Below are 26,564 nucleotides of genomic sequence, written 5' to 3' on the forward strand. Positions count from 1 at the left end.
AGTTAGTCTCTCTTCATAAAACGCAATTACAATTTGAGGGCATTTCATGTTTGCCTCTTTTGCCAGCACCAAGTCTGCCTCATCTGAATCCTTCCTGTTGTGAGGGAAAAAAAAAAAATCACTCAGTTAATAACAAGAACAGTCATTTCAATTTAAGTGCCAATCCATAGAGATTGGAATCCAAGGAGTGACTGGTGGGCTTGAACTGCTGACTACCTGGTGGTTAGTAGTCCAGTGCTGATCCAACAGCACCACACAAGGACGCTATTACAAGGGTTACACAGCAGTTTTTGCAGTGCTCCCATAAAAGTTTACCTTCAAAGATAAGCCAATTTGCTGACCCTTAGTAATAGTAACTAGAATCATCCTTTTGGCAGATTACTTTAATGTTAAACGGTTTATAAAACTTTTCCTAGATAAGGCTTTACATATGTTATAAAGATACATCTACTCTTTGTAAATGCAATTACTTACCATTTCATGAGAAACATTAATTCTCCACTGCTGTCTGTGGCACCAATTATTCGCTCAGGATCAAGACCTCTGGCAAAGCCCCTTGGTTTGTCAGCCTAGTTAAAAGTTAAATGCATATTTACATAAATCCTATACATTTTCTATACAGCAAACTAAGAACATTAACTTTGTTTATTTTATCAATACATAGCCTTTTCTCACAATACAGAGAAAACACTCGTTTTCTGCTAACTCAAAAATTGCTAGCTCTTTAATCAATATGAAATACAACTAAAATTGTAATTAAAATACTAATCAATGGCTCTCAAAGATATGAGAAGCCATGAGACTTTTACAGGGGGCCTACAAGGTCCCTCACTTTATGTATGTATATATATATATAAAATATATGACTTTGGACTGCCACACCTAATTTCAACTAACATAGTAGCGTAGTGGTTACGAATTGGGCTGCTAATTTCATGGTCAGCAGTTCAAAACTACCAGCTGTTATGTGGGAGGAAAGATGAGGCTTTCTGCTCCTGTAAAGATTTACAGCCTCAGAAACCCTGTACAGGGTCGGTATAAGTTGGAACCGACTTGACAGCACATACCATAACAAACTTAATGAAAACCATGCTTGTTTGTTTAACATGTTAAACTGGTTTTATTAATCCACTCTGAGAATCTCAACAGTTTCTAGATTTATACAGCTGATATCAACAAATCCTTTCTTCTTTCCAGAGTTTACAACAATGCCCCAGGTTCTGGAGTCAGACTGCATGGGCTAGAATGATGGCTCTAACCCTTACTAGGTACTGGGCAAGTTACTTAACTGTTTTGTGGTTTGAGTTCATTATCTGTAAAATAGGAACAATTATATAGTTATCTATTTACAAGGTTTATGAAATGCAAAGCAAGTTATTTAGAAGACTGCGTGGCACGGCACATCATCATCAGGGCGTTAAAATACACGAGAACTACTCTTACTAAGGAGTTCTGTTCACTGGTTGGCAACTCAAACCCACCACAGCTCCTCAGAAATCCGTTAACAGCAGAAGTAGGGAATAAGAATCATAAAGCCTGTGAAATCATTTGGTTTGGCCCTGCCAAGGCAACTGCAATTCCAGCTATCCAAATATACCAGGCTAATTTTTCTAAGTTGATAATGTTCTATGACCTATGAGTGGTGCTATAAATATCCAAATGGCCCTTGGCAGATTAAAGGTTCCCCACCCGTTATACAGGGTCACTATGAGTTGGAATCGATTTGATGACACGTGACAACATTAAAGCCATTTTTCTATTGAGCATGTGATTTATTTTCATATTTTGGACACTGATTCTAAACATTACTTTTGGTTTTGTCAGCTAAAGCATTCAGGATCAAATTTGTGGCAGCCTCTAATATCCGTAACTCTAAAATGGGAATACTTAAGAATCTTAATGGCATTGTCATGAAGATTAATTGATAAAGCACTTGGCATTTAGTTCAAATAACCAAATTTTAAATTCTTTTCAAAATAAAATATTTATCTGTATAGTGTGTTTTGTCCCCAAAACCCTAGAAATGGATTTTGCATCAAAGTATTTCCCTCAACTGCTAGATAAGCCAGCAAGAAAGCAGATTCTGTTTTAGCCAAGGATAGAAATAGTTACCTGATTTTCTCAAAGCAACATACATTATTAATGAGACAAAAATGTAGTGAATGAACCAAATGTTTCAACACAGCAGATTTTATTATCAAAGATTATGTTACATGTCATCGAGTCATTTCAGACTCATAGTGATGCTATATAGGGTTTCCTTGGAGCGGCTGGTGAATCTGAAATGCTGACCTTGCAATCTAGAGCTTACCCTTCAGTGCCATACCAGACAAAGTACTGCTTGGCAGTACAAATGTCAGAGACTGATGGTCTGCAGTCAAGATGCGCTATGTGGATTATTTCCCTCTGTAGTGTAAGGGATTTCAATGACCTAGCATTAGTGTTTGTACTTAAGACGGCTGGTCTCAGATCACAGCAAACTGGTGGTAATCAGGAATCAAATGCATCATCTACCAAAATAGTGCTGGCACATTATTTTAATTGGTGTAAGCACTTACTGGATAAAACACAAGGTTAAGTGTTTGACTAACAGTTCAAATGTTGGCAATTCAAAGCCTAAACCAGAAGCACTTCAGAAGACAGGCCTGGTGATCTGCTCCCCAAAGGCCTTGAAAAACCTCATGGCAGGTCTAGTCTGAATACATGGGGTTCCTTATCATCAGAATCTACTCAACAACAGAAGCACACTTATACAGCACAGGCTACACACACCTATCCTTTTTGTTCTAAGTATTAAATACTTAGAAAAGGCTTTCAAATATGAAAATCAAGCCATCAACCTTTTACCAAGTAGTTGTTCTAAGTGCCCTTGAGCCAGTTTCGACTTATAGTGCTTTCCCCGCCCCCCCCATTCCTAGGGATTCCCAGGAGCGGGTGAAGAGCTTTGAGTCACCAATCTGCCTTGTAGATCTTACCAACCTTGAGGCAGAGTGCTTATCCTTATGGCGCCATATCAGGACTCCTTTACGTTACTTTGGTTGAAATTGTTTTATACTTACAGCATCTCTTTTTTTCTTTGACTTGCTGTCATCAGATTCACTGTCAGACAAAGATTTCCTTTTTGTACCATCCTTTTCTTTACCAGCTTTTTGAGAATTCAGGAATGCCTCAATTAATTCTGGACAATCTAAATTTTCTTCAGGTTCCCAAGTATTATCAGCACTGTGGTTAAAAAAAAAGAAAAGAAAGAAAAAAAGATGAAATTAAGCGTGGGTATGTCATCATTGGAATCCATTTTCAGTTATCAAAAAATGGTCTTCTGTACCATAGATACGGATCACCTCTCTTCCCTATGCATACATTTTGTTCAGATTTTAAATTTGTGCCAGTTTACAGAGCAAATTGGTTTTCTATTCCCCAATACGTAATCTAGTCACTCCAGCAATTCAGATTCAGAAAATCTGTTTTGTGACACTGATTATAAACCCCACAATTTAATAGTACTCTTCCCACTTCTTTTCCTATCCTTTGCTGCCTTCTGAGCTTTTATATCTGCACCATCTAGTATGGTTGACTGTTGTAATCAACAAACATGTCTCAGATGTTTATAGGCCTGACAGTTGAACCTTGAGGGTGAGTTCAGTTCTAGGCTTGAAAGGCTCTAGTTTCTGGGGTACCCCTAGATTTAGAAAAAAATGATTATAGTTATCACCTACATACAACTTGGTTTGGGAGTCAGGTATCCATTAATGTCCTGAGACTCCAAAAGTGGCTTGAGAGCTTGTTAGTGCAAACAATTAAAACTCTTGGCTATGAGTCAAAGGGTTGTAGTCTACCCAGAGGTGCCTTGGAAGAAAGGCCTGGCAACCCACTTTAGAAAAACCAGCTGCTGGAAGTCTTATGGGGTATAGTTCTACTCTTAACACACATGGGATCACTGTCACCATGAGTTCGAATTATCTTGATGGCAACTGGCAAATTGTGTATTGTTAAGTGGATTTTGAATCAAAGTGACCCTGCATAGGGTTTCCAAGGAATAGCTGGTGGGTTTTAGCCACCCATCTTGCAGTTAGCAGTCCAATGCTTATCCTAACATAACAGGACTCCAAAGTAGTGGGTTGTCGTTAAGTGGTGTCAAGTTGGTTCCAACTTACAGTGATCCTGTAGAGTTTCTCAGGAATGGTGGGTGAATTTGACCTGCCAACCGTTCAGTTCAAAACCGACACTTTGGTCAAATCCTCATCTTACGTTGCCACACAAATTAATAGGCAAAGGCAGTCAAAAGAGTTGAGATTGGAGCCTCCGTTTTTGTTGTGCAAGGTAGAAGAATTCAAGTGTAATAATACATATCAAAATATGGACATATAATTTCTGCACTTATTTAGCAATCTAATGCTATCCTCCAGTTCCTTACAAGGAAAGTCAATACAAAAACCCTCCACTATTGAGTTCATTCTAACTCACAGTGACCCTAGGACTTCTGAGGCTGTTAATCTTTATGGGAGCAGACAAACTTTTCTTTTTCCTGTGGAGTGGCTGATGGGTTTGAACTGCCAACCTTGCAATTAGCAATCCAGTGCTTATCATACCAGGGCTTCTTCAACTAACATAAAAATGAGTCTACAGTAACCTAGAGTCTCTATGAGTCAGAACCAACATGATAGTACCTAAGAAAAGTACAGGACCTGGATTATGATGAGCATTTCTATTTAAAGAACCAGTAGTCTACATTGCATAACATCAACATTTTAGTGTCCTCTGTATGTAAAACCAGGAGCCCAGGTGGTGCAGAGTGATTAAAGCATTCTGCTGGAACTGAATGGATGGTTGTTCAAACCCACCACCCTCTCCTTGGAAGGATGGTATCACAGTCTGCTTCCATAAAGATCTACAGCCTCAGAAACCCTATGAGGGCATTTCTACTCTGTCCTACAGGGCCATTATCAGTCAGTATCGACTCAATGGTCACGAGAGTATATAGAAAAACAACATAAATTAGGTATTTTAATTTGTACAGTTTCTAACCATACTAAAATGACTTACAGGTAGGTAATCCTAGTCTCAAATCTGCTTGATTTCAAACACAGGACTTTGGTCTTTTTAAATAAACATCAGTTAGTCTGAAATTAAGAGTGACTTTAAAAACAACAACAAAACTTATCAGAAAACGGATAAATTTGACATCCTATAGGACTGAGTGTGGTGCTGTGGGTTAATGTGCCAGATCACAAGATGTCTGAACTGCAAGGTTGAAGCTTAACAGCCGCTCCTCAGAAACCCTATCCAGGGTTGCTATGGGTTGGAACCGACTCGATGGCACTTAACAACACAGGACTGACTAGAACTGCTCTATAGGATTTCTAATGCTATAATCTTTACAGAGGGAGTCCTGGTATGGCACTGTAGGATAATGTGAAGGACCACAAGGTTAGTTTGAATTGCAAGGTCAGTGGTTCAAACCTACCAGCCACTCCTAGGAAACTATACAGGGCCACTATGAGTAGGGATGCACTCGACAGCATGTAACAAACTTTATGGAAGTAGACTGTCACATCTGTCTCTGATGGGTTTGAACAGCTGATTTTTTTTGCCTAATCACTGCACTGCCAGGCCTCCTCAAACCCCAAAGTCCAGTTAAACATAAAAAGCACTGAGGCTTCTTACTCTGTAAATCCCTTCCACTTCAGGAAATACTCCACCTTCCCATTAACTACACGTCGGTCCAGCACTTTTTCTACCACAAACTCTTCAGGTTCTGCTTCTTCAACTTTTTTACTCTTTCCATTCTGTTTCTTTCCCATTTTTTGCTAAAACAACACAAAACAAAATCAATTTAAGAAACAATTTCTTTTGAATTTTATGTACATTTAAAAGGCTACATTGTTTATATTGTTTTTGCATTCAAAACCTATCAACTACCGTACTTCACCAAGAACTATAATAAAAAAACACTATCTGGAAAATAGTTACCTTTTCTGTTTTATGTCTACGTCATCTGCACAAGCAAGTTACTAGTTTTCAACTCATTTTAACTGCAACATGGCAAAAAATAACTAGCAAGTATTAAAGAGAATAGGAAGCAGTTGAGTATGTCCTATAAGTGAACCACAGACCTGTTAAAACTAGTCCTTAATAGTAGTGATTCCCTTTTCTCCATTCAAGCCACTATGTTAAAACGCCAATGTGAAAAGCCCCCAACAATAGAGAAGAAAAATAGCCACAGAATGAAAGTAACTTTCATAAAAGAAAATACAATAGCCTTAATACTTCAAAAGCAAAAATGATATACTCCTGGGTCAGGTAAAAGAGATTTCTAATGTCACCTGAGTGTGTAACCGCAAATTTCCATCAACTAACAGATGTGTTATGTGAGAACAGAAAATGTGCAAACTAAAACAAAAATCCAACCCTAATATGTTAGGCTCATATAAAAAATCATTTCTTCTTGAAACAGGTATTACTGAAAACAAAACAAACGAATTGTCCAGTTTCAGAAATAACAGCATGGCAAACATTAAAAAAGTTTCCAGACTGCAAAAGTCATTTAAAGATATGCAGTGATATGAGATGTATATATACACACGTTAAAAATGGACTGGAATTTAAAAAATGTAGCAAACATTAGATTTTATTTTGAAGTCTAATCTTAAAATTCTCATTAGTCAGGAACTTGAAGGTTGGGTACAGTCAAGTATCTGTACTGTACACTGTACAAGGAAGACAGGCATGGTAATGGGAGAAGCCAAGAAATTAGAGTAGACAAAAGTTTACAGATACTGACTGTAAAAGAAAAACAATACTGCTACTGTCCATTAAGAGGTTAAAAGAGTAAGAGGATGCCAAAAATATTAAAGAAAACAAAAAACATCTATAATAGTTATTTTAATATTATCTACACGAAAATAAGGCCATACTGAAAGCTACTATTATACATAACACATAAGGTAGTTACAAACATGCTTTTCAAATAAAAGTGCTTATCTGGTTTAAGCTAGAATTACGTTTTGAGCACAAGGTGGATTTGAGTCAAAACACATTTCCAATTATATAAAACATTTCAAGTATAACACACGTTATCTCTCAAAATTATAAAATAAAAGCAAACACACATGCACATACATGAGAAGTAGTCAATCTGTGATCCTTTATAAAAGTGCAAAATATTTACAGGCCAAAAAACTTGCAAACAGTAAGACTATCAAAACTGTACAAAAACAATCTCATTTTACTGAGATTATGCGTGTTTCCTATACATATTTGCAAAGCCTTCTATTTCATGAACAGCTAATTCCACTCCCATTCAAAACTTATTTGATAAAGGACAGGTGACTGTAAAGCTAGTTCCTTGTTTACATTTTGGTTGGCTGATTATGGAATTTGAAGGCAGGCTCAATCCTGAGGGGGCATAGAAGATGCTTTATATCTTACTGATGATTCTAAAATACACATGGTAATCATCTGTGCCACAGAAACTCACCAATAATGGGCCTTTTATTTCAATGTTTTCCAAGGTACTTAAATTTAAATGTGCATCTGATGGCACAAATTAAAAATGACCAGCTTGTCCTTTTTTATGTGAAACCCAAGGGGGAGAATACAGAGACCAAAACCAAATGTTTTGCTTTACTTAAATGTTGACACTTTCCTTTACATCCTTATGAATAATGAAATGTATTAGAGGTAAATACTACAGGAACCATAAATTTGAATTTTGTGATTTTTAAAAAGAGGTTTCCACTGTTGTTTATACTTGTGACTTGACATGACTCAATCTACAGGTCTTTACATTTGTGACTTTTATCCAAGCGTTAAGTATGGAAATGTTGGGTTAAGTTGCTGTGTCTGGAAAAGAAAATTAAAAATTGCTTAAAAGAGCAAGCAGACCTGGTATTTTATCCATAACACAACATTATGAATTTGATTCTTTTGTGTATTAGAAACCACTGCAATAATGTACAGGTCCTCATGGATTGCACAGAAGCAAAAATGAGTATGACACAATGACCAAAGTAATTTGAAATATTCATCCTTTGCAACAACCTAGGTGCACAAGACACCTCTTTTAAACTGGGTGTTAACAGAAAATACTGTTTCTCCAGAATTCCAAATGGCTTTACTGCATATGAGAACATATTCCTCCACATTACATAATTATTTCAAGATACTTGGCAAAAGTCCTATTTGTCCTGTTTCCAAATTCTTGAGCACTAGACAAGAGATTCGACTTATATAAATGAATTAAAGCTATTAAGCCAAGTCAATAAGTATCTGAATTTAATTTCCTGCCCCTAATAATATTAGGGACCAAGAGGTGTGCAGGGAATATATGGATGTAAATTTCTCAACCACAGAGATGCAAAGTTTTAAGTTTTTGGGAAAAAAGCTTGAGTTAGATCCTTACGTAATTTAGGTTTTCATTAACTTACCAATGTAGTTTTATTGGAGGCCATTTTTTATTGCAGACTTGAAGAGCTATTACTAGAAAAATGCATGACAGTTAAAAGGAAGTTTGCATGATACAAAAAAAGGTAGCTAATTAACACAAGTTTTGTTGGATTCCAACCCCCAGATAGGTAGCGCACATATCCAACTTGGCTAGAAATCAGAAAAGTGAGTTTGGAGCTCCTGCCTTCATTACTGGGGGGTCTGTGCCTTGAGTTTATCAGTGTTCTTTCTAATTCACGTGGGGGAGGGGAGGACCATTTGTACCGGAGACTGAGCGTTACATTGTGCAAAAAAATAGTAGATAAATGTTAATGTGGCTTTTTCTCCCCAAATTATACCAAAGTACGCTTTTGTTTTTAAAGGATATACACTTTTATTATCCAAACCTCACTGGTTAAGCTATACTGGATTTTTCCTCTAGATCTTCTCTTAACAGTCCCGAGAGCTTCCTACACCAGCCTCACTTGATTTCTCCTCAGAAACCATCTTTCTCCCCGATTACTCATTAAGAAAAGAAACAAAACAAAAAGTCAAAAAAGAAAAAAACCCTAAAGCGAACTGCAGCCTCAATCCCGTTTTCAGACCCTTTAAAGCCCAACGGCCCCGCTGGCCCCCTGCGGGGGGGAATCCGGCGCGCACAGGCCTGAGCGCCCACCCCCCACCCGAGAGCGCGGGCCGCGTGGTCAGCGCATCCGCGGGGAGAAACAAAGGCCTGGGCGCGGGGGCTCAATGTCCCCGCGACACCCGCCCGACGGCCCGCACCTAGCACTCGCCACGTAACGGAGCGGCTGCAGACTCCGGACAGCGGGCCGCGCGCAACGCCAGGAACCGCGGATGCGGGAAATCGCGCCGCCCTCCCGGAGGCCCGCTCGCCGCCCAAGCCCCGAGAAGCAGGCGGGAGGGGGAGGCCCCTCAGCGCGAGCGGGGAAGGGGGAGGAGGGGAGGAAACGCGCTTTGTCTCGAAATCAGGCGGCTGCCGCCACGGCGTTGGCCTCGCGAGGACTCACTAGTCCCCTCAACAAACTGCCAGGTGCCGGCCCTGAGCTCGGGCCTCCGCTCGCCCCTCCACTCCTTCCCGCCAGATATCGACTCGGGTCGGGCGGGGAAGGGCGGCCTCGGGAGCGGGGAGCTGGGGTGTGGGGCCCTGAGGTGCATGTGGGATCGTAAGCACCACCACGCAGTGAAAGCTAGAGAGAAAGAAAGACACCGACTTCACCGCCTCCGAGCTGCTCCGGCTCCCGGGTCTGCGGCGTCTCGGGCCCTGCGCGCCTCCAGCTCGAGCCACATCCGAGGAGGAGGAGGCTGGGGAGCTGCGCGCTGGGGCGCCGCCGGGAGGAGAGGGGGGAGGCGGCACCGCCCACGCTGGGCGGCGAGGGGCGGGGCTGACGGGCGCGCGCCGACGGGGGAGGGGCCGCGACCGCCGGGAGTCCCAGGCCGCGGGCGGGGGAGCGGAGGCGGCCGCGGCACTTACCGTTCGCGGAGTGGCGCCTGGTGGTTCCCCGGAGGGGAAGGAGAGAGAAAGAGGGGCAGCTACGGTGACCGGAACCTTCTCGGCGGAGGCTTTTCTGTTTCGCAGCGGCGGCGACTGGCGCCAAAACCGGACTCCGCCCACTTCCTCGCCCCCGGGAGTGGGTGCCTCCTACCGCCGGGAGGGAGGTGGAGAGAAACCTGGGGGTGGAAGAATTGGGTGCGAGTAATGTGCTCTTCCTGCAGCAGTACCCTCCTGAAAAACCTCTATTGAACCCAAAGGGTCGGCCCAAGGACGTAAACCCGGGTTTGGTCGTTGGGATGTGAATAGTAATTTGATGACCAGAAATCGCTTCGGGTGTTTCCGGAAGGGGCAGAGTCAGCCCCGTGCTAGGGGAGGGGGAGTGAAGGGGGTTAAACGACAAAGGCAGACGACTAAAGTTTTTATGGTGGGAGAACCCAGGGGATTATCAAAAGTGCTGCAGCAGGTTTCACTTCCTCGAGCAGCGGATTAAGCTCCTCCCGACGGCTTTAATTTCAAACTGCGCGACCGTTTTTTCACTAGCCGTGCGCTAAAGCGGGGGCTGGACTCAATTCTGAGCGAGAAATACGCCAGACCCGAGCCTTCCGCAATTCACTAAGCACTATTTACGCAAATGACATCAAGCTCCACTGCTAGCCGCAGGCAGGGGGAGGGTACGTATTTGGCGTAAAGTGGGCGTAGAGCGTTCCCGCCATTGGCGGCCGTTAGGACGTTTACGCAACGGCTTGACGTATAGGAGGACGCGTTAGTCGGGGGAAGGTTCTAGAAAAGCGGCGGCAGCGGCTCTAGCGGCAGTAGCAGCAGCGCCGGGTCCTGAGCGGAGGTGCTCCTTGCGGTGTTGTTTCTCGAACAGCAGCAGTTCTCACTCCAGCGCCAGGACGAGTCCGGTTCGTGTTCGTCCGCGGAGATCTCTCTCATCTCGCTCGGCTGCGGGAAATCGGGCTGAAGCGACTGAGTCCGCGATGGAGGTAACGGGTTTGAAATCAATGAGTTATTGGAAAGGGCATGGCGAGGCCGTTGGCGCCTCAGTGGATGAGGGCCACCGCTTCTGTAGGAGAGCGGCAGAGAAGTAGGGCCGCGCCCAACGCGCTTGGCCTGGTGATGTTTTTGTGGGCATCTTAGTGGAGGCCTGATTGTAGAGCACCCTCAGCCTCCCGTCGCCATTTCCTTTTACTGGGTTGGGGGATGGGGAACTTGCACATGGCGGACGCAATCCCGCATGACTGGTACTGGGGCGCGGCGGCGGGAAACCCTTTTTTTTCAAAAAAGACACCCGTTTGGGGCCGGAGCCCCCGATGTGTGGGCGCCTGAGCGTTTTGGGGGGCGCGAGGCCCGCGGGAGCCGGCTACGCTTCCCCTCCCCCCCCGTCTCCCGGGAACCGGATTTGGCGGCCGCCATTTTCATTTCTCTTCTTCCTCGCAACGCCTTTCTGTTCAGTCCTTAGATTCTATTTTGGGGGCCGTCTAATTGAGGAATGGAAGTAGTTATGTGCATCTGTTGCTTCAGAGGCTGTTTCCACCCGCTTTCGAGGTGGATTTCGAGCGTTTGGGGCGCTTAAAGCGTCCAAGCCCTGCGCACCTCGTTACGGGCGCTCTCTGTCCCCGCGATGAAATGGCGCCATTGCGCTCCGGCGGCGCGCGGGAGGGGGCGCGGGGGGGCGGCCGGGCCCGGGCTCCGGCCGCCGCACCACAAAGGAGCCATTTGATCGGTGCCAGCCCGGCGCCCCGAAGAACGGGTTTAGCTGGGTCTGCAGAGATTAAAGAGGGCAGTTAAATTGCGGGAGGCTGAAAAGCAAAATAAAAAATGGGCGCTCTCAGATTCAGTATTTTACTACGTGCAAGGGGGTCGGGGAGGAGGTTTGGGAGGAATCTCCGTCCAGAATCCCTTACTGGCCGGAGGCATTGGGGTAAATTGCTGCCTGTTTCCTGGGGAAAGGACTCTAACAAGAAAGACTGCGATAGCGATCTTTGTACGGGAGATCAATGGCTTTATCGCCAGTAGGATCCTGGCTGTTGAGTGCGCGTCGCTGCTAATCTATGTACTAAGCTGTTTCAGGCCTAGGTCGCTGTGTCTTTGAACTTTGTCACTTGCCTTTCTCGTTTCTGTTTGCAATCATGGTTGATCGTTATATTGATAAGCATAAGGTCTCAAGTGAAGGGGGTCTACATGATTATTTTCTTTGACCCTAAAGCCCGCTTGCTTATAAAATTACTTGGTTTATAATCGATAGTGGACGTTGGGTAAGTTTGGAAAAAAGTACAAGGTAAGTAACGCGTTTTTGCCCTTTGGTGTAGTGGTTTTTAATAATTGTAGGTTGTGTTTCTATTTGAAATCATCCTCCTTAACTACTTGTGTTTAAAGAGAATCCTAATAGCAATCTTGGCTAAATAGTTAACGGTGTTCTTAAGCCAAGTATCTTGTTGAGTCATTTCCACTAATCCTATTTTTCTTATTCTGAAAACACTTTAACTACACTGGGGAGTGAGCCTGCCTGAAATGGGCTCTCTAGATTATTTGGGAGAATATCTTCCTTGATGAGGAACTTGCAGTGAACTGATTAAGAGCAGCAATACTTGTGAATAAATATTTGTTTACAAAATTTGTATACTTGTATACAAAATTGATCTTTTGGTCTTTGATACATTTCCATAACTTTGTCCTGAATATTACGTACGGACTTTTACTTTATATTTAAATTTCTTACCTGTAAGGTTTAGTGGCCCAATCCTTTGGTTGCCCAAAGAAAAGGGGACCGTTAAGCAGTGTGTTTGCTTGCTGGTTTGCAGGTGCTGAAGTTCAGCTCAAATACGTTTCTTTTCAACTGTAAAATTTAAGACTTTAATGCTGCGTAGTTTGCCAAATAACCACTAAATTCGGTAGGCCTTGAGTTTTACTTTAAAAATTAAGTGTATTTTGTAAATATGCAAAAATGTATGCAACATTGGCTTAGTGCAGTGATGTTAATATGCTTAACATGTACAGTCATCACGGTTCATTTCAAAACGCATTATATATGTTCTTGGTAATACTTTTAAAATCTAAAATTACATTTAATGTATACGGTGACTTAATTTTTATGGTTGGTAACTGAGCTATCAGACTTTAATGTACCATCTAAAATACTGGGGGGTCTCCTCCATCACCTCCACAGACACAGAAAAACAGTATATTAGATTTTTTTAAGTTTTAGCCAGTCTTACTTTGTCAGAAAAGATTAATGTTTTTTGACATTTTGCACCATTACTTTTTTTCCTCCTAGTTGGTATATGGGGAAACGCCATTTTTCCCCCTAGTGATGTTTTTTCCTGTTGAGATTCATTGGAACCACCACCAGAGGGGGCAGTTAAAGGGAAAATAATTTGTCACTTAAACAGTGAATTCTGAAATGTATAGTAGACTGGGTTATAAGGAGCTAGTTATTTTTGAACTTAAAAACAATGATCTATGACTTACAAGATTTTTTTGGATATAAGATTGAATGTGACAATATTGGTAATTTCTCAACAGCCATTAACTGACTACAGAGAATATTCACTGCTTTCTTACCAGAAAGCTTTTAAGTAACTACATTAAATTTGTTTACAATAGGTTTATGTCGAGTAGATTTAGTTCAGCCATTAATGACTTTGAAAACTGTATAGTTCAGATGAGGCAATTTTTGGTGTAGCACAACTAATAATGCAGTTTAACATATGGTTTAAATTTGATGTAAGTTTTTTTTTTCCCCCCCAGAAAACTTTAGAAACTGTTCCTTTGGAGAGGAAAAAGGTACTCTGCCAGCAGGTCACCTCATAATTTAAGAATTTAATTTCCTGCATACAGAAAGAAAATGTAAATAAAAATTGAAATGATGTTTTCCTTTCCAGAGAGAAAAGGAACAGTTCCGTAAACTCTTTATTGGTGGCTTAAGCTTTGAAACCACAGAAGAAAGCTTGAGGAACTACTACGAACAATGGGGAAAGCTTACAGACTGTGTGGTAAGTTAACTGGAAAGTGTGACTAACAAATGTGAGCCTCTTCATATTTGATTTCAGGCTTTAAAATGTTGAGAATCCTGGGGGGAAATCACCTTATATCAGTATAGTTAAAATAATCAGATTTCATACTAACCTGCCTATTTGGTTTTAAAGGTAATGAGAGATCCTGCAAGCAAAAGGTCAAGAGGATTTGGTTTTGTAACCTTTTCTTCCATGGCTGAGGTTGATGCTGCCATGGCTGCAAGGCCCCACTCAATTGATGGAAGAGTTGTTGAGCCAAAACGTGCTGTAGCAAGAGAGGTGAGCAAAATAATGCAATAAACATGTAGCATATGCTGTGCCACTGAATTAGAATTCTTTAAGAGAAATTGCTTATGTTGTTATAGGTCTTTGTTTTTCTATAGTTGTCTTGGGTGTCAGGATTTTTACCCCTAAATTAGCTAGCCTGACTTTCGTTTGCATGCTATGCTTTCCTTGGTGTTTTATAATAGACTGTAAGCCATGTATGCTACACAGATGGCTTCAAATTAATGTTTGATTTCTACTTTTAACTCTTTATTTTAGGAATCTGGAAAACCAGGGGCTCATGTAACTGTGAAGAAGCTGTTTGTTGGTGGAATTAAAGAAGATACTGAGGAACATCACCTTAGAGATTACTTTGAGGAGTATGGAAAGATTGATACCATTGAGATCATTACTGATAGGCAGTCTGGAAAGAAAAGAGGCTTTGGCTTTGTTACTTTTGATGACCATGATCCTGTGGATAAAATTGTATGTAAGTGTCTGAAGGGATTATATTGACTGCTTAATATATTTTTAATTTTAGGTGTATAAACAGTTAATAACTAATTGAAAGATAACTTAAAAGAAAACTGCCATTTGGTTAATGTTACTGAATGATGTATAATTTTCATTTCAGTGCAGAAATATCACACTATTAATGGTCATAATGCAGAAGTAAGAAAGGCTTTATCTAGACAAGAAATGCAAGAGGTCCAAAGTTCTAGGAGTGGAAGAGGAGGTAATTTTTAAAGTCTCAATTTTTTTTTAATGTATTTGTGTAAATGCTTGTGGTTACTAACAGAGCATTTGTTTTAGGCAACTTTGGTTTTGGGGATTCACGTGGTGGTGGAGGAAATTTTGGACCAGGACCAGGAAGTAACTTTAGAGGAGGATCTGGTAAGCTTAAGATATATGTGCTTAAAAGATTTAATTTATTTGATTGAAATATAATTAGACCTTGGTTAAAAATCAGGAAATGTAACCAAATTATAAGTAGTTGCTAAGACGGACATGCTTTAAAAAGAGTCTGTAGGCTTAAAAATACTTGATGTATGCTAAAATTTTACTCTTGTGTTAAGTGTCATCAAGTCATTCCAACTCAGCAACCTTGTCTAGGGTTTCTGAAGCGCAGCTGCTGTTGGGTTTGAATTGCTGACCCTTGTACCTTATTTCGTTTTCAACAAGAATCTTTGGCCTTGTCCAATGCATATGGTTTTTATACTTACCATAAACACATCTTTGAGGCTTACTATGTTAAAACCCCAAGATTTGGCAATATTCTTGATAGTTAGTTTTGCAATTTTGTTCAATTTTATGAGTTAACCAGGAGTGCTTGTCTTCAACTTAGAAAGGGGTTTTCCTTATTAGTGACTCAGAAGTGCTTGTAGGAAGTGTGGACGAAAGAAGTGTTAGAAGTTTAATGAGATGGATGAATTATTTTTTCCCTAAACAGATGGATATGGAAGTGGTCGTGGATTTGGGGATGGCTATAATGGGTATGGAGGAGGGCCTGGAGGTGAGTTTCTTATATTTTGGTGTATGTAATTTAGAGATTGAATCACATTGTATGTTTACAAGTGTATGTTATATACATTGTTTTCAAGTGTTTGGGTTTTACCATTTTTATTTGTTAAGGACCTCTAGGTGATGGTTAAATTTTCTGACTTTCTTTGTGTCTCAGTTGTATGTCTTCAGGAACTTGAGTATATTTGTAGGTTTTAGTGTAATTTATATACGAATAAAAAGGATAGCGTTTTCTCAAGCAAAAGAATTAGACCTAACTGTGGTCTTAGCTATGCTTTTCTGAAGAATACCAGATATGGTTAAGATATATATATACCACATAAGGCAAGTAAATGATTGTATTAGGTGATGGGTTCCCCATGACAGCATCTCAAAAATTTACCTAAGGAAGTTTTCCTAAACAACATAAAATGCTCTGGGTCTCTGACATATGATACAACTGCGAACCAATGTTAGTATGTCAATTGATGAATGTAGTTTTGTTGGAAGTACAGAAAACATTAATAGAAATCCTATTAACTAAGTAAGGGATATTTAAAGTTGTTAACAGCCAGATTCTGGTCCCCCCTACCCCCTTCCCATTTGGCATGACCAAATAAACTACTTTTGTATACCACTATTTAAAACTTTGCAATAATTTTAATTTGGTTCTATGAGAAAACTGAGTTTTTTCATATTTAACTGCAAGTTTTGAAATTACTAAATAGTTTCCTGGTCCTTGTTCCACTCAAGGAATAGTGTTAATGTTTTAAGGAAAAGGCATGACAATTCAGTGAAATAAGAGCTCTTTTCATTAGGATCATTAGAAGGATGTAGCTCTTTAATACTATCAACTCAGTGATCCATTGTTGGCTTTTCCTTTACCCATGGTAGCTTAATATACGCATTTAGTAGTATTTCCAGATGCCTTTAAAAGGGGCCCTTTGAACATGTGTAGTGTTGGAAGAACTGTGACATGGTGGTGTTTAGTCTCCATAAATGGTTTTATCCAGTTCATTGAGTAGTCTCTACCTGTTCCCAAATGTTTACCAAGAATTAACCATTCTGCCCTTGAGGCTCTTTGCTCTTCTAGAATGTAATAGAATAAATACATTAATATGTGTTGTGAAAAGCTGCAAATGGGGTGATAAGACAGTTCAAATGGCATTGAAAATACTAAGTAATTACTTAAAGGCTTATTTTATAATAGGTGGCAATTTTGGAGGTAGCCCTGGTTATGGAGGAGGAAGAGGAGGATATGGTGGTGGAGGACCTGGATATGGCAACCAGGGTGGGGGCTACGGAGGTGGTTATGACAACTATGGAGGAGGTAATAAATTCACCTGCAACCTTTATGTGGGAGTTGGATTGAAATTAATGACGTAACACTTGAGATTTTTCATTACATATGTTGTCAGTTGTTGCTTTAAAAGATTGTTAGATAGGTATGTCACAATTGTTCTAATGACTTTGTATTTGTGGGAGATTTGTCTTAAATACTCAGCATGTATCAGTGGTTTAGTGTTTTACTCTAATGTTCATCATGCAAGTCTGCTATTCCAAATCTTTTTCCAGGAAATTATGGAAGTGGAAATTATAATGATTTTGGAAATTATAGTCAACAACCTTCTAACTACGGTCCAATGAAGAGTGGAAACTTTGGTGGTAGCAGGAACATGGGTGGACCATATGGTGGAGGTAATTTATAACTCCAAAAACATTTTTCAAATTGATTAATTAGGTAGGCGTGGGTGGTTGTATGAATACTGCATTAAAATCTTTATTGAGAGCTTGCTCCAGTTGTCCTCTTACTTGTAGCAGAGGAATAAGCAGTAGCTCATGGGTTCAAATCCATGACATAATGGCTAAAAACTTGACTGCTTTAACCAGTGCACCCTGTATTTATACATGGATATATGTTAAGTGCCATCAAGTCATTTCAAACTCATAGCTCAGGGTTCCTGAAGAGTGGGAAGTGATTGTGAACTGCTGACGTTGCAGTTCAAAGTGATTTTTGTGATGGCAGTATTGACTATAGCACTGTACCTGGACATGGTATTTGGGCACAGATAATCCCATTGAATATATAGAATATTGCCAAAATTTAAATTTACATACAATTATTTGAAATCAGTTATTCTCTTAGTCTGTATTTCTTAAGAGAATTAGCTAAGTGACATTGTTGGTGTTAGAAATTGTTTGATGTGTTTAACTCGGCCTGATCCTGGAAGTTAATATTCAGACACTTTTTTTACTGGGATTGAGTGGTTTTTCTGTGCCTTTCAGGCTTTTGCCTATTTTCTCAAAACCTCTTCCATTTATGATAGGGGCACTCAAGGATTAGCATTAGTATAAAAATGTTTTTAGAGGAAGTTTGTATTTTCTTATGAACCCAAATCATTTATCTTCTAAGTAACTGGATTATCTGATGAATACAAAGAATGGGTTGTGGTTTACTTTTACGTAATGGATGATAATGAAATAGAATCAGTAATTAGGTTTGATATTTGGAAATAAAAGTAAGCTTGCTTTCTCTTGCTTGTTCCAATTCTAGGAAATTATGGTCCAGGAGGCAGTGGAGGAAGTGGGGGTTATGGAGGAAGGAGCCGATATTAAGCTTCTTCCTTTTTGCCATGGGTAAGTAGCTTTTGAGTTTTACAATTATTAATGTCTTGGGAGAACTAGCTGCAGGTGTAAAAGCTTTTTAGGATGTTATCTTTCCTTAAAATCTGGTTAGATGGATAATTTCATAACCTATTTTTTTTTTACTCTTTACTTCTGTTGAAACAGGCTTCACTGTATAAATAGGAGAGGATGAGAGCCCAGAGGTAACAGAACAGCTTCAGGTTATCGAAATAACAATGTTAAGGAAACTCTTATCTCAGTCATGCATAAATATGCAGTGATATGGCAGAAGACACCAGAGCAGATGCAGAGAGCCATTTTGTGAATGGATTGGATTATTTAATAACATTACCTTACTGTGGAGGAAGGATTGTAAAAAAAAAAAAAATGCCTTTGAGACAGTTTCTTAGCTTTTTAATTGTTGTTTCTTTTTAGTGGTCTTTGTAAGAGTGTAGAAGCATTCCTTCTTTGATAATGTTAAATTTGTAAGTTTCAGGTGACATGTGAAACCTTTTTTAAAATTTTTCTCAAAAGTTTTGAAAAGCTATCAGCCAGCATCATGGTGTAATAAGACATAACGTTTTCCTTTAAAAAATTTAAGTGCGTGTGTAGAGTTAAGAAGCTGTTGTACATTTATGATTTAATAAAATAATTCTAAAGGAAATTGTGTAATTATAGACTTTTTATTTTAAATAAGTTAAGGAGTGGGTAGTATAATTAAGGTCTATTGCAAAGTCGTTGTTATATTTGTGTTAAGATAAATGCTGGTCAGATATAAGTGTGTTGTCTGCAATTCATCAGGATTAAATTATCTAGATAACTTAAGGGATATCTCTGCACAAGGAGAAACACCTTTTTAGATCTTTTAGATGCTGCTTCTTCAATGCAAGGAAAGGAAATAACCCCAGCGAGGTACTCTTCAGGGAACACAGGTCTAGTACAAGAGAACTCTTGACGGCTACTAAGTTCAGCCAGTCTTAAAAAACTGTGCTGTTTCTACAAAGCTTTAACTACAGTAGTTTATAAGGATGCCAACGAAAGCTGAGGTTGTGTAGAGCAAAATAGTGCTAAGCTTCAGTTAAACTTCTTTAGGTAAGATCTTATTTACTTTTCCTTTCTTAATTTTCCTCCCCAAAAGATAAAAACTAATACTCTCTTCAATGGTCTATTTCAGTATAGTGGTTCTTATGTAGCTTAACATAGCTATAAATTGAGTTTAACTATTAATAAACTCAAGAGAATAATTTTGTAAGCCCTGTTTTCCAATCTGTAATTTACTTAAATTATTTTGGTTGTTGTTACCCCTTTTTCCTTCTTTCCCACCCCCCTCCCCCTCCCATGAAGATTCAGGTGCTTAACATATCATTTTTTTCCCTGCTGGAATTTTAGCATTGATATGAACCATGGACAAGTATATTCTGCTGCCACAAAGACTGTAAAGTTCTTCATTTCAACAGCTGAGGCAAGCCAAGTGATCATTAATAAAGCTTTTCTTGGTTCCTTCAGTGGTGTTGGTAGTAAAATGGTAGGTAAAAGTTAGGCTGTGCAAGTTCAATACATCATGAAATTTCCCATCGTTACAACCTTGTGAATTCACATTTCTCGGACCAAGCATTTTGAACAAACTAAGGGTTTTCATTAAAATAAAAGACATTTTGATCTTCTGTTCTAGCCTTACATGCTGATCAGATAAAGGAGAAGGTAGGGCAAAATTGTTATCTGAAATTGTCAGATAATAGCTTATACCATAAGGTGTCTGACTACTACATTTATTATAAATCTTGTATGCATCCAGTGCTAAATAATTGGGTGTGCATTGGAAATCCTTTCCCAGTTCCTACCCTATAGGAGAAATGGAGATGGCTGCTGAAATTCATTTCTTAAACTAAATGTCTTCAGAGATTGATTACCTGGCTTTATTGCCTTTTCAGGATGTCATAGTCAGGGTATTCTGTATTCGTCAGTGAGTCGTCTTTGTTCCTTAAGACCATCACTGAAGTTGTATAGTTCTTTCAACAAACATGATAAACTTCTTCAGATACTTTTTTTTTCCTTTGGCAGGAAGGTGTCTTGCTGCAGGTAACTAATGAAGAAGTGGTCAACCACAGAATCTTCAAGAATAAGAAATTCTGTACCATCTGAAAGTAGTTCTTGTTGGTGCCTTCATATTTAAAAAGCACTAAGATTAAAGGGGAAATGTTTTCTGATAACATACGAGCTTCATTTAGCACAGGTTCTTAATATAAAACGACTACAAATTGAGTATTGTTTGTATAACAGTGACAAAAGGTCAGTTAGAGAAATGTATCATGTTTAAAATTCAGGTTTTGTGAGTAGACAGATAAAAATTCTATTTTAAATACAAAGTTTATAAAATAAAACACTTTTGTATCTAAGTACTTGGTGTAATGTTTACACATAAAATGTGTGAATGTTGTTCTATAAGCATTTCAGTTGTCTAAAAGGTTGCCGTTCCCTAAATTTTTAAAGCAATTTACAAATCTATGCTTATTGCCTTCCCCCACCTCCTAATATTAATGAGAAAAGCATTGTGGACACTACTTTACTGTCCCTAATAAAACGCCATTCCTTATATCTCTACTGTATATTCAGCGTTTGAATGCTGCTGTGCTTTTCTGGCTTTACCCCCTTGTATGTTTAACGTTGCTGGTGGAATTGTTTAAACCTGTGGATTTTAACCAGCTTGTTACGTGCCTTCAAGTCAGTCCAACTCATAGTGACCCTGTATAGGTTTTCCAAAAAAGCATCTGGTGGATTTGAACTGCCAACCTTGCAGTTTGAACTGACATTGTGTGCCACTGCATTATCCCACAGTGCCACACCGGGACTCTTAGCCAACTAGAGCAGTCCAAATTAACTGGCTTATGGAAAAGACTTGAGGCAAAATACCAACTTTCAGTTCTCCGTTTTACACTTAAGTGAATACATACTAAGTGTGGTTACTTTTCTGTTGTTTTTTTTAGAGGATTAAAGTTAGAAAAACTATAGGTAGTGCCTCTTTTTATTTGGATGTTTACTTGAGTTTATGAAGGAAACCAGAAAAATATCAAATTAGCAGTGAGGTTAACTGACATTTGTCTTGTTTTCTTGATCTAGTTAGTTAGCAGAAAAGGTAAGTCAAACTGAAGATGAAAATAAGCTAGTATGAGTTTTTTGTTTGTTTTTTTCCCTAGTTGAAACAGCTGCTTTTGCCATAAAATACAAACTTGGGCTAATTTGTTCAGGGGAAAGATTTTTGAAGGTTTTTCAAAAAAATGCTTCTCTATGAAGAAGCTTAGCTAGTAAATCAGGTGGGTATATATAAACAGCACATGTAAATACTAAGTCCTATGTTTTAATGTCTAATAAGTAAAGTTAAAGGGAACATCACAAATAGGGGGACATGCAAAGTGGCAAAATGAACTATCATGCTAAACCTTAGTAGCTTACCCCCAACCCCCCAAGTGTGTTGTGCTACTTAATTCAGTAAATTTAACTTTGGGATCCGTCCTAAGAATATCACATCAGAAGAGAGTGCCTATCCACTGCATTGCAAATCACATTAACAGATTAGTATATACCACCTGTGGATACAGTTTTGGTTCTGGCCTGGTCTCAAAGCTATATATACATAAGAAAACAGGTTGATATTTGCCTTCAATATTGCCTATTTGTGGGGCTGGTAAAGTAGTGTTGGCCATATCCAAGAGAAGACAGCAAAAAAAATACAGACATAAAATGGTCACAGTAATTCTTGAGTTTGGGCAGTGCCACTTCAGTTGCATTCCTCTGAAATAATCTTTGCACTGGGTAAGTTTTGGACTTAAGTCTAAAGTAAATTTGGGATCTTGGTATCTATAAAGAATTGTGTCAGTATTTTCACAAGGTGGGGGACGTGAATTTTGTATTATAGTAAAAATATATCCTTGAGAACAAATGTATGTTGAAGCCAAAAGATTTCATACACCTCCACATAATTGTAATGTTGCCCTCCACTATTTGTAGCTAATTTGTTTATCTGATTTACTTTGATAGTCGACTCAAGGGATACACCAAATAATTTGAAAGCAGAAAAAATGAAACCAATGACATTGGGTGTTTCTGCAGAAAGTAAATGGTTAAACCCTATGCATCTAACAGTCTGGGGCTTGAATCTATGGCACTCACCTTGACTCAACTGGAGCCACAACTCTGCTATAAACTAAATTTGGCCGTGAAATCAACCTTAATCTCTATGTCTTGAATGGGTGAACTGTTAACAAGGTTTCAAAAGGAAAAGAACAAATGAGACTAAATATGGGCTGTTTGACTGGAGTTCAAGATGTATATATAGAATGTTGTGCTTCGGATTTGTAAGACTCGGAACAGATTTGGAGTATGGCCAATTGGCTCTGGTGACTGGTGATAAATCAGGCTTTCTCTGCACTCTTAAGAGATTTACAGCCTCAGAAACGCTACATTATCACCTAATCAAAAAAATGCGTACTAGAAAAATGTACTATTGAGAAACCATGAGCTGATATACTCTGGAACATAAAAGTAGTGTAAAGGGACCTTAAGGTGTTTTTAATAAACACTATATTAGGGTGCTGTGGGACATTTGGGCTGGACCCACAGGTCAATGAACTGCCAAGGTTGATTCAAACTCAACTAGTTACTCCTTGGAAGTTCCTTATGGGGTCCTGTGAAGGTGCTTAACATACCAAGGTGAGTTTCTATTAGAACCTTCTGGTGATTTAGCTACAGCATGTAAGTTTTTTTAAAAATGCTGATGGCAAGTCCTGCAGTAAAAGAAACGACAGGGTTGCTGTGAGTTGAAATCAACTTGATGGCCATGGGTTTTATATGATCTTAAGCTGTGATTACATGACTTTTTTTTGTTTCCCTTTATTTTTTCTGTAATTTCATAATTGTGGTTAATGCATCAGCTAACAGACAAGTTGCTAGCACAAGTTAGTATTTAGGACAAGAGTCTTGTACATGATACCCATCCCAATGGTTTGACCTTTAACCACCAGCCTTGTGGCTCAAACATTGAGTCAGGTGCTTATCCTTTGGATAAGGAGTTGGGAGGGACCATAGGGGAAAAATTAGAAAACATGTGGTGAAGCTGTGTTAGAAATAGGAACACTGTAATGTATAAAAAGCTTCAGAGCATAGCTTTTCTATACATGTAGGTTTTTTTCCTTGTCAATAATACCTGTTCATTTCCTAGTATTATGATTATAGGATTATGGTACAGACTTGAAACTAACATGCCCTGAAATTGAGTTGGTTGGCACCTGAGATATTTTAAAAATGAACAAGTGATCACTGAACAAAATGTCAACAGTTTTCACACAATACCTCAGTCCACAAATTGACATTTACCCCCCCCAAAACAAACAAACAATGGAGATGGTGTATCATTCAGGAAGTGTGAGTTTGTTGTGGCCATTCTTGATTCTTCAGCTTCCTTATACTGGGACTGAGTAAATTTTTCTTAGCCATTGAACTGATTTGCAACTCGGGCACAGGGTGCTCTGTAGAGTTGAGACTTTATGAGTAGATAATGCCTCGTCTTCCTCAGCCACTAAGATCAACAGCTCTGCAAAACCCACTGGTTGCCATTCAGAAGCTCATTTCCCTGTGTATGAGTTGCTTCATTTTCTTTATAGTGACAAGAGGTCCACAGCCTGATCTCTGACTATATAGGTATTGACCCCCATGTATTAAAGCCTGTTGGTGCTAGGGAATCAGTTCTGACTCAGCGACCTTGTATGGCGGTTTCCAAGGAGCAGCTGGTGAACTTGAACCACTGACCTTGTGGTTCAAGCCAGCTTTGCTGTGCAGCATATTCTCAGTACCACACCATCTTGTTAAGTGCCATTGAGTCAGTTCTGATTCACAGGAAGTGACTGGTGAACTTAAACCACAAACCCAACTTGCAGTTCAGCACGTTAATCTGCAGTACCATACCAAGACTCCAGTGATACCATACGGAGTATTTTAAAACTGGTTTGCGAGCTGGCAAAGTGTTTTTGTTTGACTTCCCGAAACATTCTGTTAAGTCCTGGAGATTTCAGTGATCTGTTTGGCATATTATTGGCTATTCTAAGTCAAAGCACCATATACAAAGGGACTAAAGAAAATTTCATGGGAAATAGAAGTTCCATGAACTTTTTTGAAGCTGTCATATAAAATTTCTTAAATGATCACTATGCTGCCCTGAATGTGTGGGTACTGGTGGAAGAATGTCCAAGATGTAAGTAAACGTAAGTTTATAAAATGGAAAAGTTGACTATGAATTCAAATATAAAATTTATTTCCACAGAAAATTGTATTAGTGAAAAAAACTTTTGAAAAGCTTTCACTATATTTCAATGCTAGCAGTTAAGGCTACTTGCATTTCAAGTAAAAAAAAAACAAAAACGAATATGCTTAATTTAGACACAAGTCCTGGTGTGGCACTGCAAGTTAATGTGCTGGACTGCAAAGTCAGTTTGAACTCAAATGTCAGCGGTTCAAGATTACCAGGTGCTCCTGGGAAACACTATTCAGGCACTTAACCCAACAATTTAGATGGTTTGCTCTTTTTTTTTTTTAAAGTAACCATCTTAAGTATACAACTGGCTACAACAGTGACACATACCAGGTTCTCATGTTACCCTACTTGTGCCTATTTATGAACCTGTGTATGTGTACATTGCAGTACAAGAACTAAGTGACAACTGGCTTATTTCCCAAAAGTCTGATCCTGAAGTAGTAAACTTTTTTATCCACACAAGCTTTAAAATGGGTGATTAGTCATGCTAGATGATACAACATTTGATCTATTTTGTATATAAAATCTCAAGTCATAGAAGTTAAAACTTTGTTTAAATGGTTATGATCCAGATATAACTAGTTTCTCAGTATTTTAACTTTCCATATAATGAAACCCAGCTTCAGTTTCTTTTCTCCCGTTTTCTTTTTCCTTTTTGGTTTTCCTTTTTGTGGCCTGAGGTCACCAGTTCCTTGGGTACAATCAAAACGCTTCCATCATGGCTGCATTGAAGAGCATAATGGTTTGGATTGACAGGCCTACCTTGGTCATCTCTTAACTTCCTGAACACATCATGATAAAGATCATGTAATTTCTGTTTCATTATGTTAATAGCTTTGTTACATTGGGCTCTCTCTCTCTCCAGGGTTTCCTTTTTTGCTTGTAAGTTACACACATCTTCTTCTAGATTCAAAATGATGTCCAATTTGCGTTTACGACAGTTCTGAGCAGCAACTTTATTTTTCCCTCTTCGTCTGATATCACGGATAAGTGATACTTGTAAGTCTGTCAGATTGTACCTGCTTAGCATGTTGTTGAAGGAATCAACAGGCATGCAGACAATTTCCTCTACAGAAAAAGGAATATGCAGAGCTTTAGCACGCCGCTCATCTCGGCTTAAATTTCTATCTGTGTCATTGAGGTACCTGCTTACTCTCTGTGACATCCCAGGCCATGAAAAATATTTAGAAGTGGATTCTGCTTGCAAGTGGTAAGTGTGGTTATGAAATATGTGTTGAAATGCAACTCCATCATGAAAACCTGAATCAATTACGTGATCCCTGTGACAAATAGGCTCTGGTGAGTAGCCTCCTACAGCTCCTTCTAAGTCATGGGGAAAAGAGTCAAGATCACTACTATAACCTATAGCCCCTTCCTCATACATAGACTGAGAGGAATTGGACTTGGCGACAGATGAGCTACCCTGACTTGAATTTAAGGAAAGCCCAGAATCAGAATCTGGTTCTTCAAAAAGCTGAGATACTTCCACTGGATCAAAATCTGCTGCCAAAGACATTAAATTTATCTCATCAAATATGTTTACATCGAGGTCATATAGAAGATCTTGGCTTGTTAGATTCCTCATCTGATTGTCAACAGGTGGAAGAAATCCAGTCAAATTAGTCTGCTCAGGATTGGTAGGAAAATTTAGCTGCAAAAATGGTTCTTGTGGTTGTGAAGTCCTTTTTACTGGATCTCTTCTAAATGTATTGTTGGGACACAGCAACATGGCCTCATGGAGACTCACATCTTGGCTGATCGCCTGGCTGAAATTCATGTTATAATGTGCTGAGGAATTCATGACTTCACTGCCACTGCTGAGAAGAGGAATATCTCCCAGTGAGATGCCCTGGAAAGGTAGGAAAAAGCACATTAAGCAAGGATAAGGTGATGAACCACCTTGTGGTCCAGCACTTTA

The 26,564-nt window shown here is 39.4% G+C and overlaps 3 protein-coding genes across 4 annotated transcripts in view; 1 reads left to right on the forward strand and 2 right to left on the reverse strand.

The window, feature by feature from the left end:
- Positions 1-3: 3 nt before the first annotated feature.
- CBX3 (chromobox homolog 3) lies at positions 4-8,450 on the reverse strand (the record flags this gene model as incomplete). Its single annotated transcript, XM_006832279.1, has 5 exons — positions 8,427-8,450; positions 5,665-5,807; positions 3,060-3,222; positions 475-569; positions 4-94 (listed from the first exon to the last, which is right to left on the reverse strand). Coding segments are annotated over exons 1-5 (516 nt in total), but the record flags the coding sequence as incomplete, so codon positions are not given.
- Positions 8,451-10,754: 2,304 nt separating this feature from the next.
- On the forward strand, positions 10,755-19,006 carry HNRNPA2B1 (heterogeneous nuclear ribonucleoprotein A2/B1). Of its 2 annotated transcripts, XM_006832198.1 has the most exons (12): positions 10,755-10,923; positions 13,688-13,723; positions 13,822-13,932; positions 14,086-14,232; positions 14,497-14,707; positions 14,852-14,953; positions 15,031-15,111; positions 15,668-15,730; positions 16,928-17,047; positions 17,293-17,415; positions 18,272-18,354; positions 18,508-19,006. In XM_006832198.1, the coding sequence occupies exons 1-11, from the start codon at positions 10,918-10,920 to the stop codon at positions 18,331-18,333; spliced, it is 1,062 nt and encodes a 353-aa protein (XP_006832261.1). In that variant the 5' UTR covers positions 10,755-10,917; the 3' UTR covers positions 18,334-18,354; positions 18,508-19,006. The 2 variants fall into 2 exon arrangements, with proteins under 2 accessions (XP_006832261.1, XP_006832262.1); XM_006832199.1 differs by lacking the exon at positions 13,688-13,723 and having other exon boundaries at positions 10,769-10,923.
- Positions 19,007-25,268: 6,262 nt separating this feature from the next.
- The window catches only part of NFE2L3 (nuclear factor, erythroid 2-like 3), a 33,841-nt gene continuing 32,545 nt past the window's right edge, over positions 25,269-26,564 (reverse strand). Inside the window, exon 4 of the mRNA XM_006832200.1 lies at positions 25,269-26,495. Coding sequence (XP_006832263.1) covers positions 25,269-26,495 — 1,227 coding nt within the window. The remainder of the gene's footprint in view (positions 26,496-26,564) is intronic.

Source organism: Chrysochloris asiatica, unplaced genomic scaffold (genome assembly GCF_000296735.1).
Source record: "Chrysochloris asiatica unplaced genomic scaffold, ChrAsi1.0 scaffold00006, whole genome shotgun sequence".
Taxonomy (NCBI): Eukaryota; Metazoa; Chordata; class Mammalia; order Afrosoricida; family Chrysochloridae; genus Chrysochloris; species Chrysochloris asiatica.

What these genes read in the sequence shown, in the direction of transcription:
- HNRNPA2B1 (XM_006832198.1), top strand. An exon ending in TTCCTTTGGAGAGGAAAAAG is followed by an intron (nt 13,724 to 13,821) that starts GTACTCTGCCAG and finishes TTTCCTTTCCAG; the next exon opens with AGAGAAAAGGAACAGTTCCG. An exon ending in GGGTGGACCATATGGTGGAG is followed by an intron (nt 17,416 to 18,271) that starts GTAATTTATAAC and finishes TTCCAATTCTAG; the next exon opens with GAAATTATGGTCCAGGAGGC.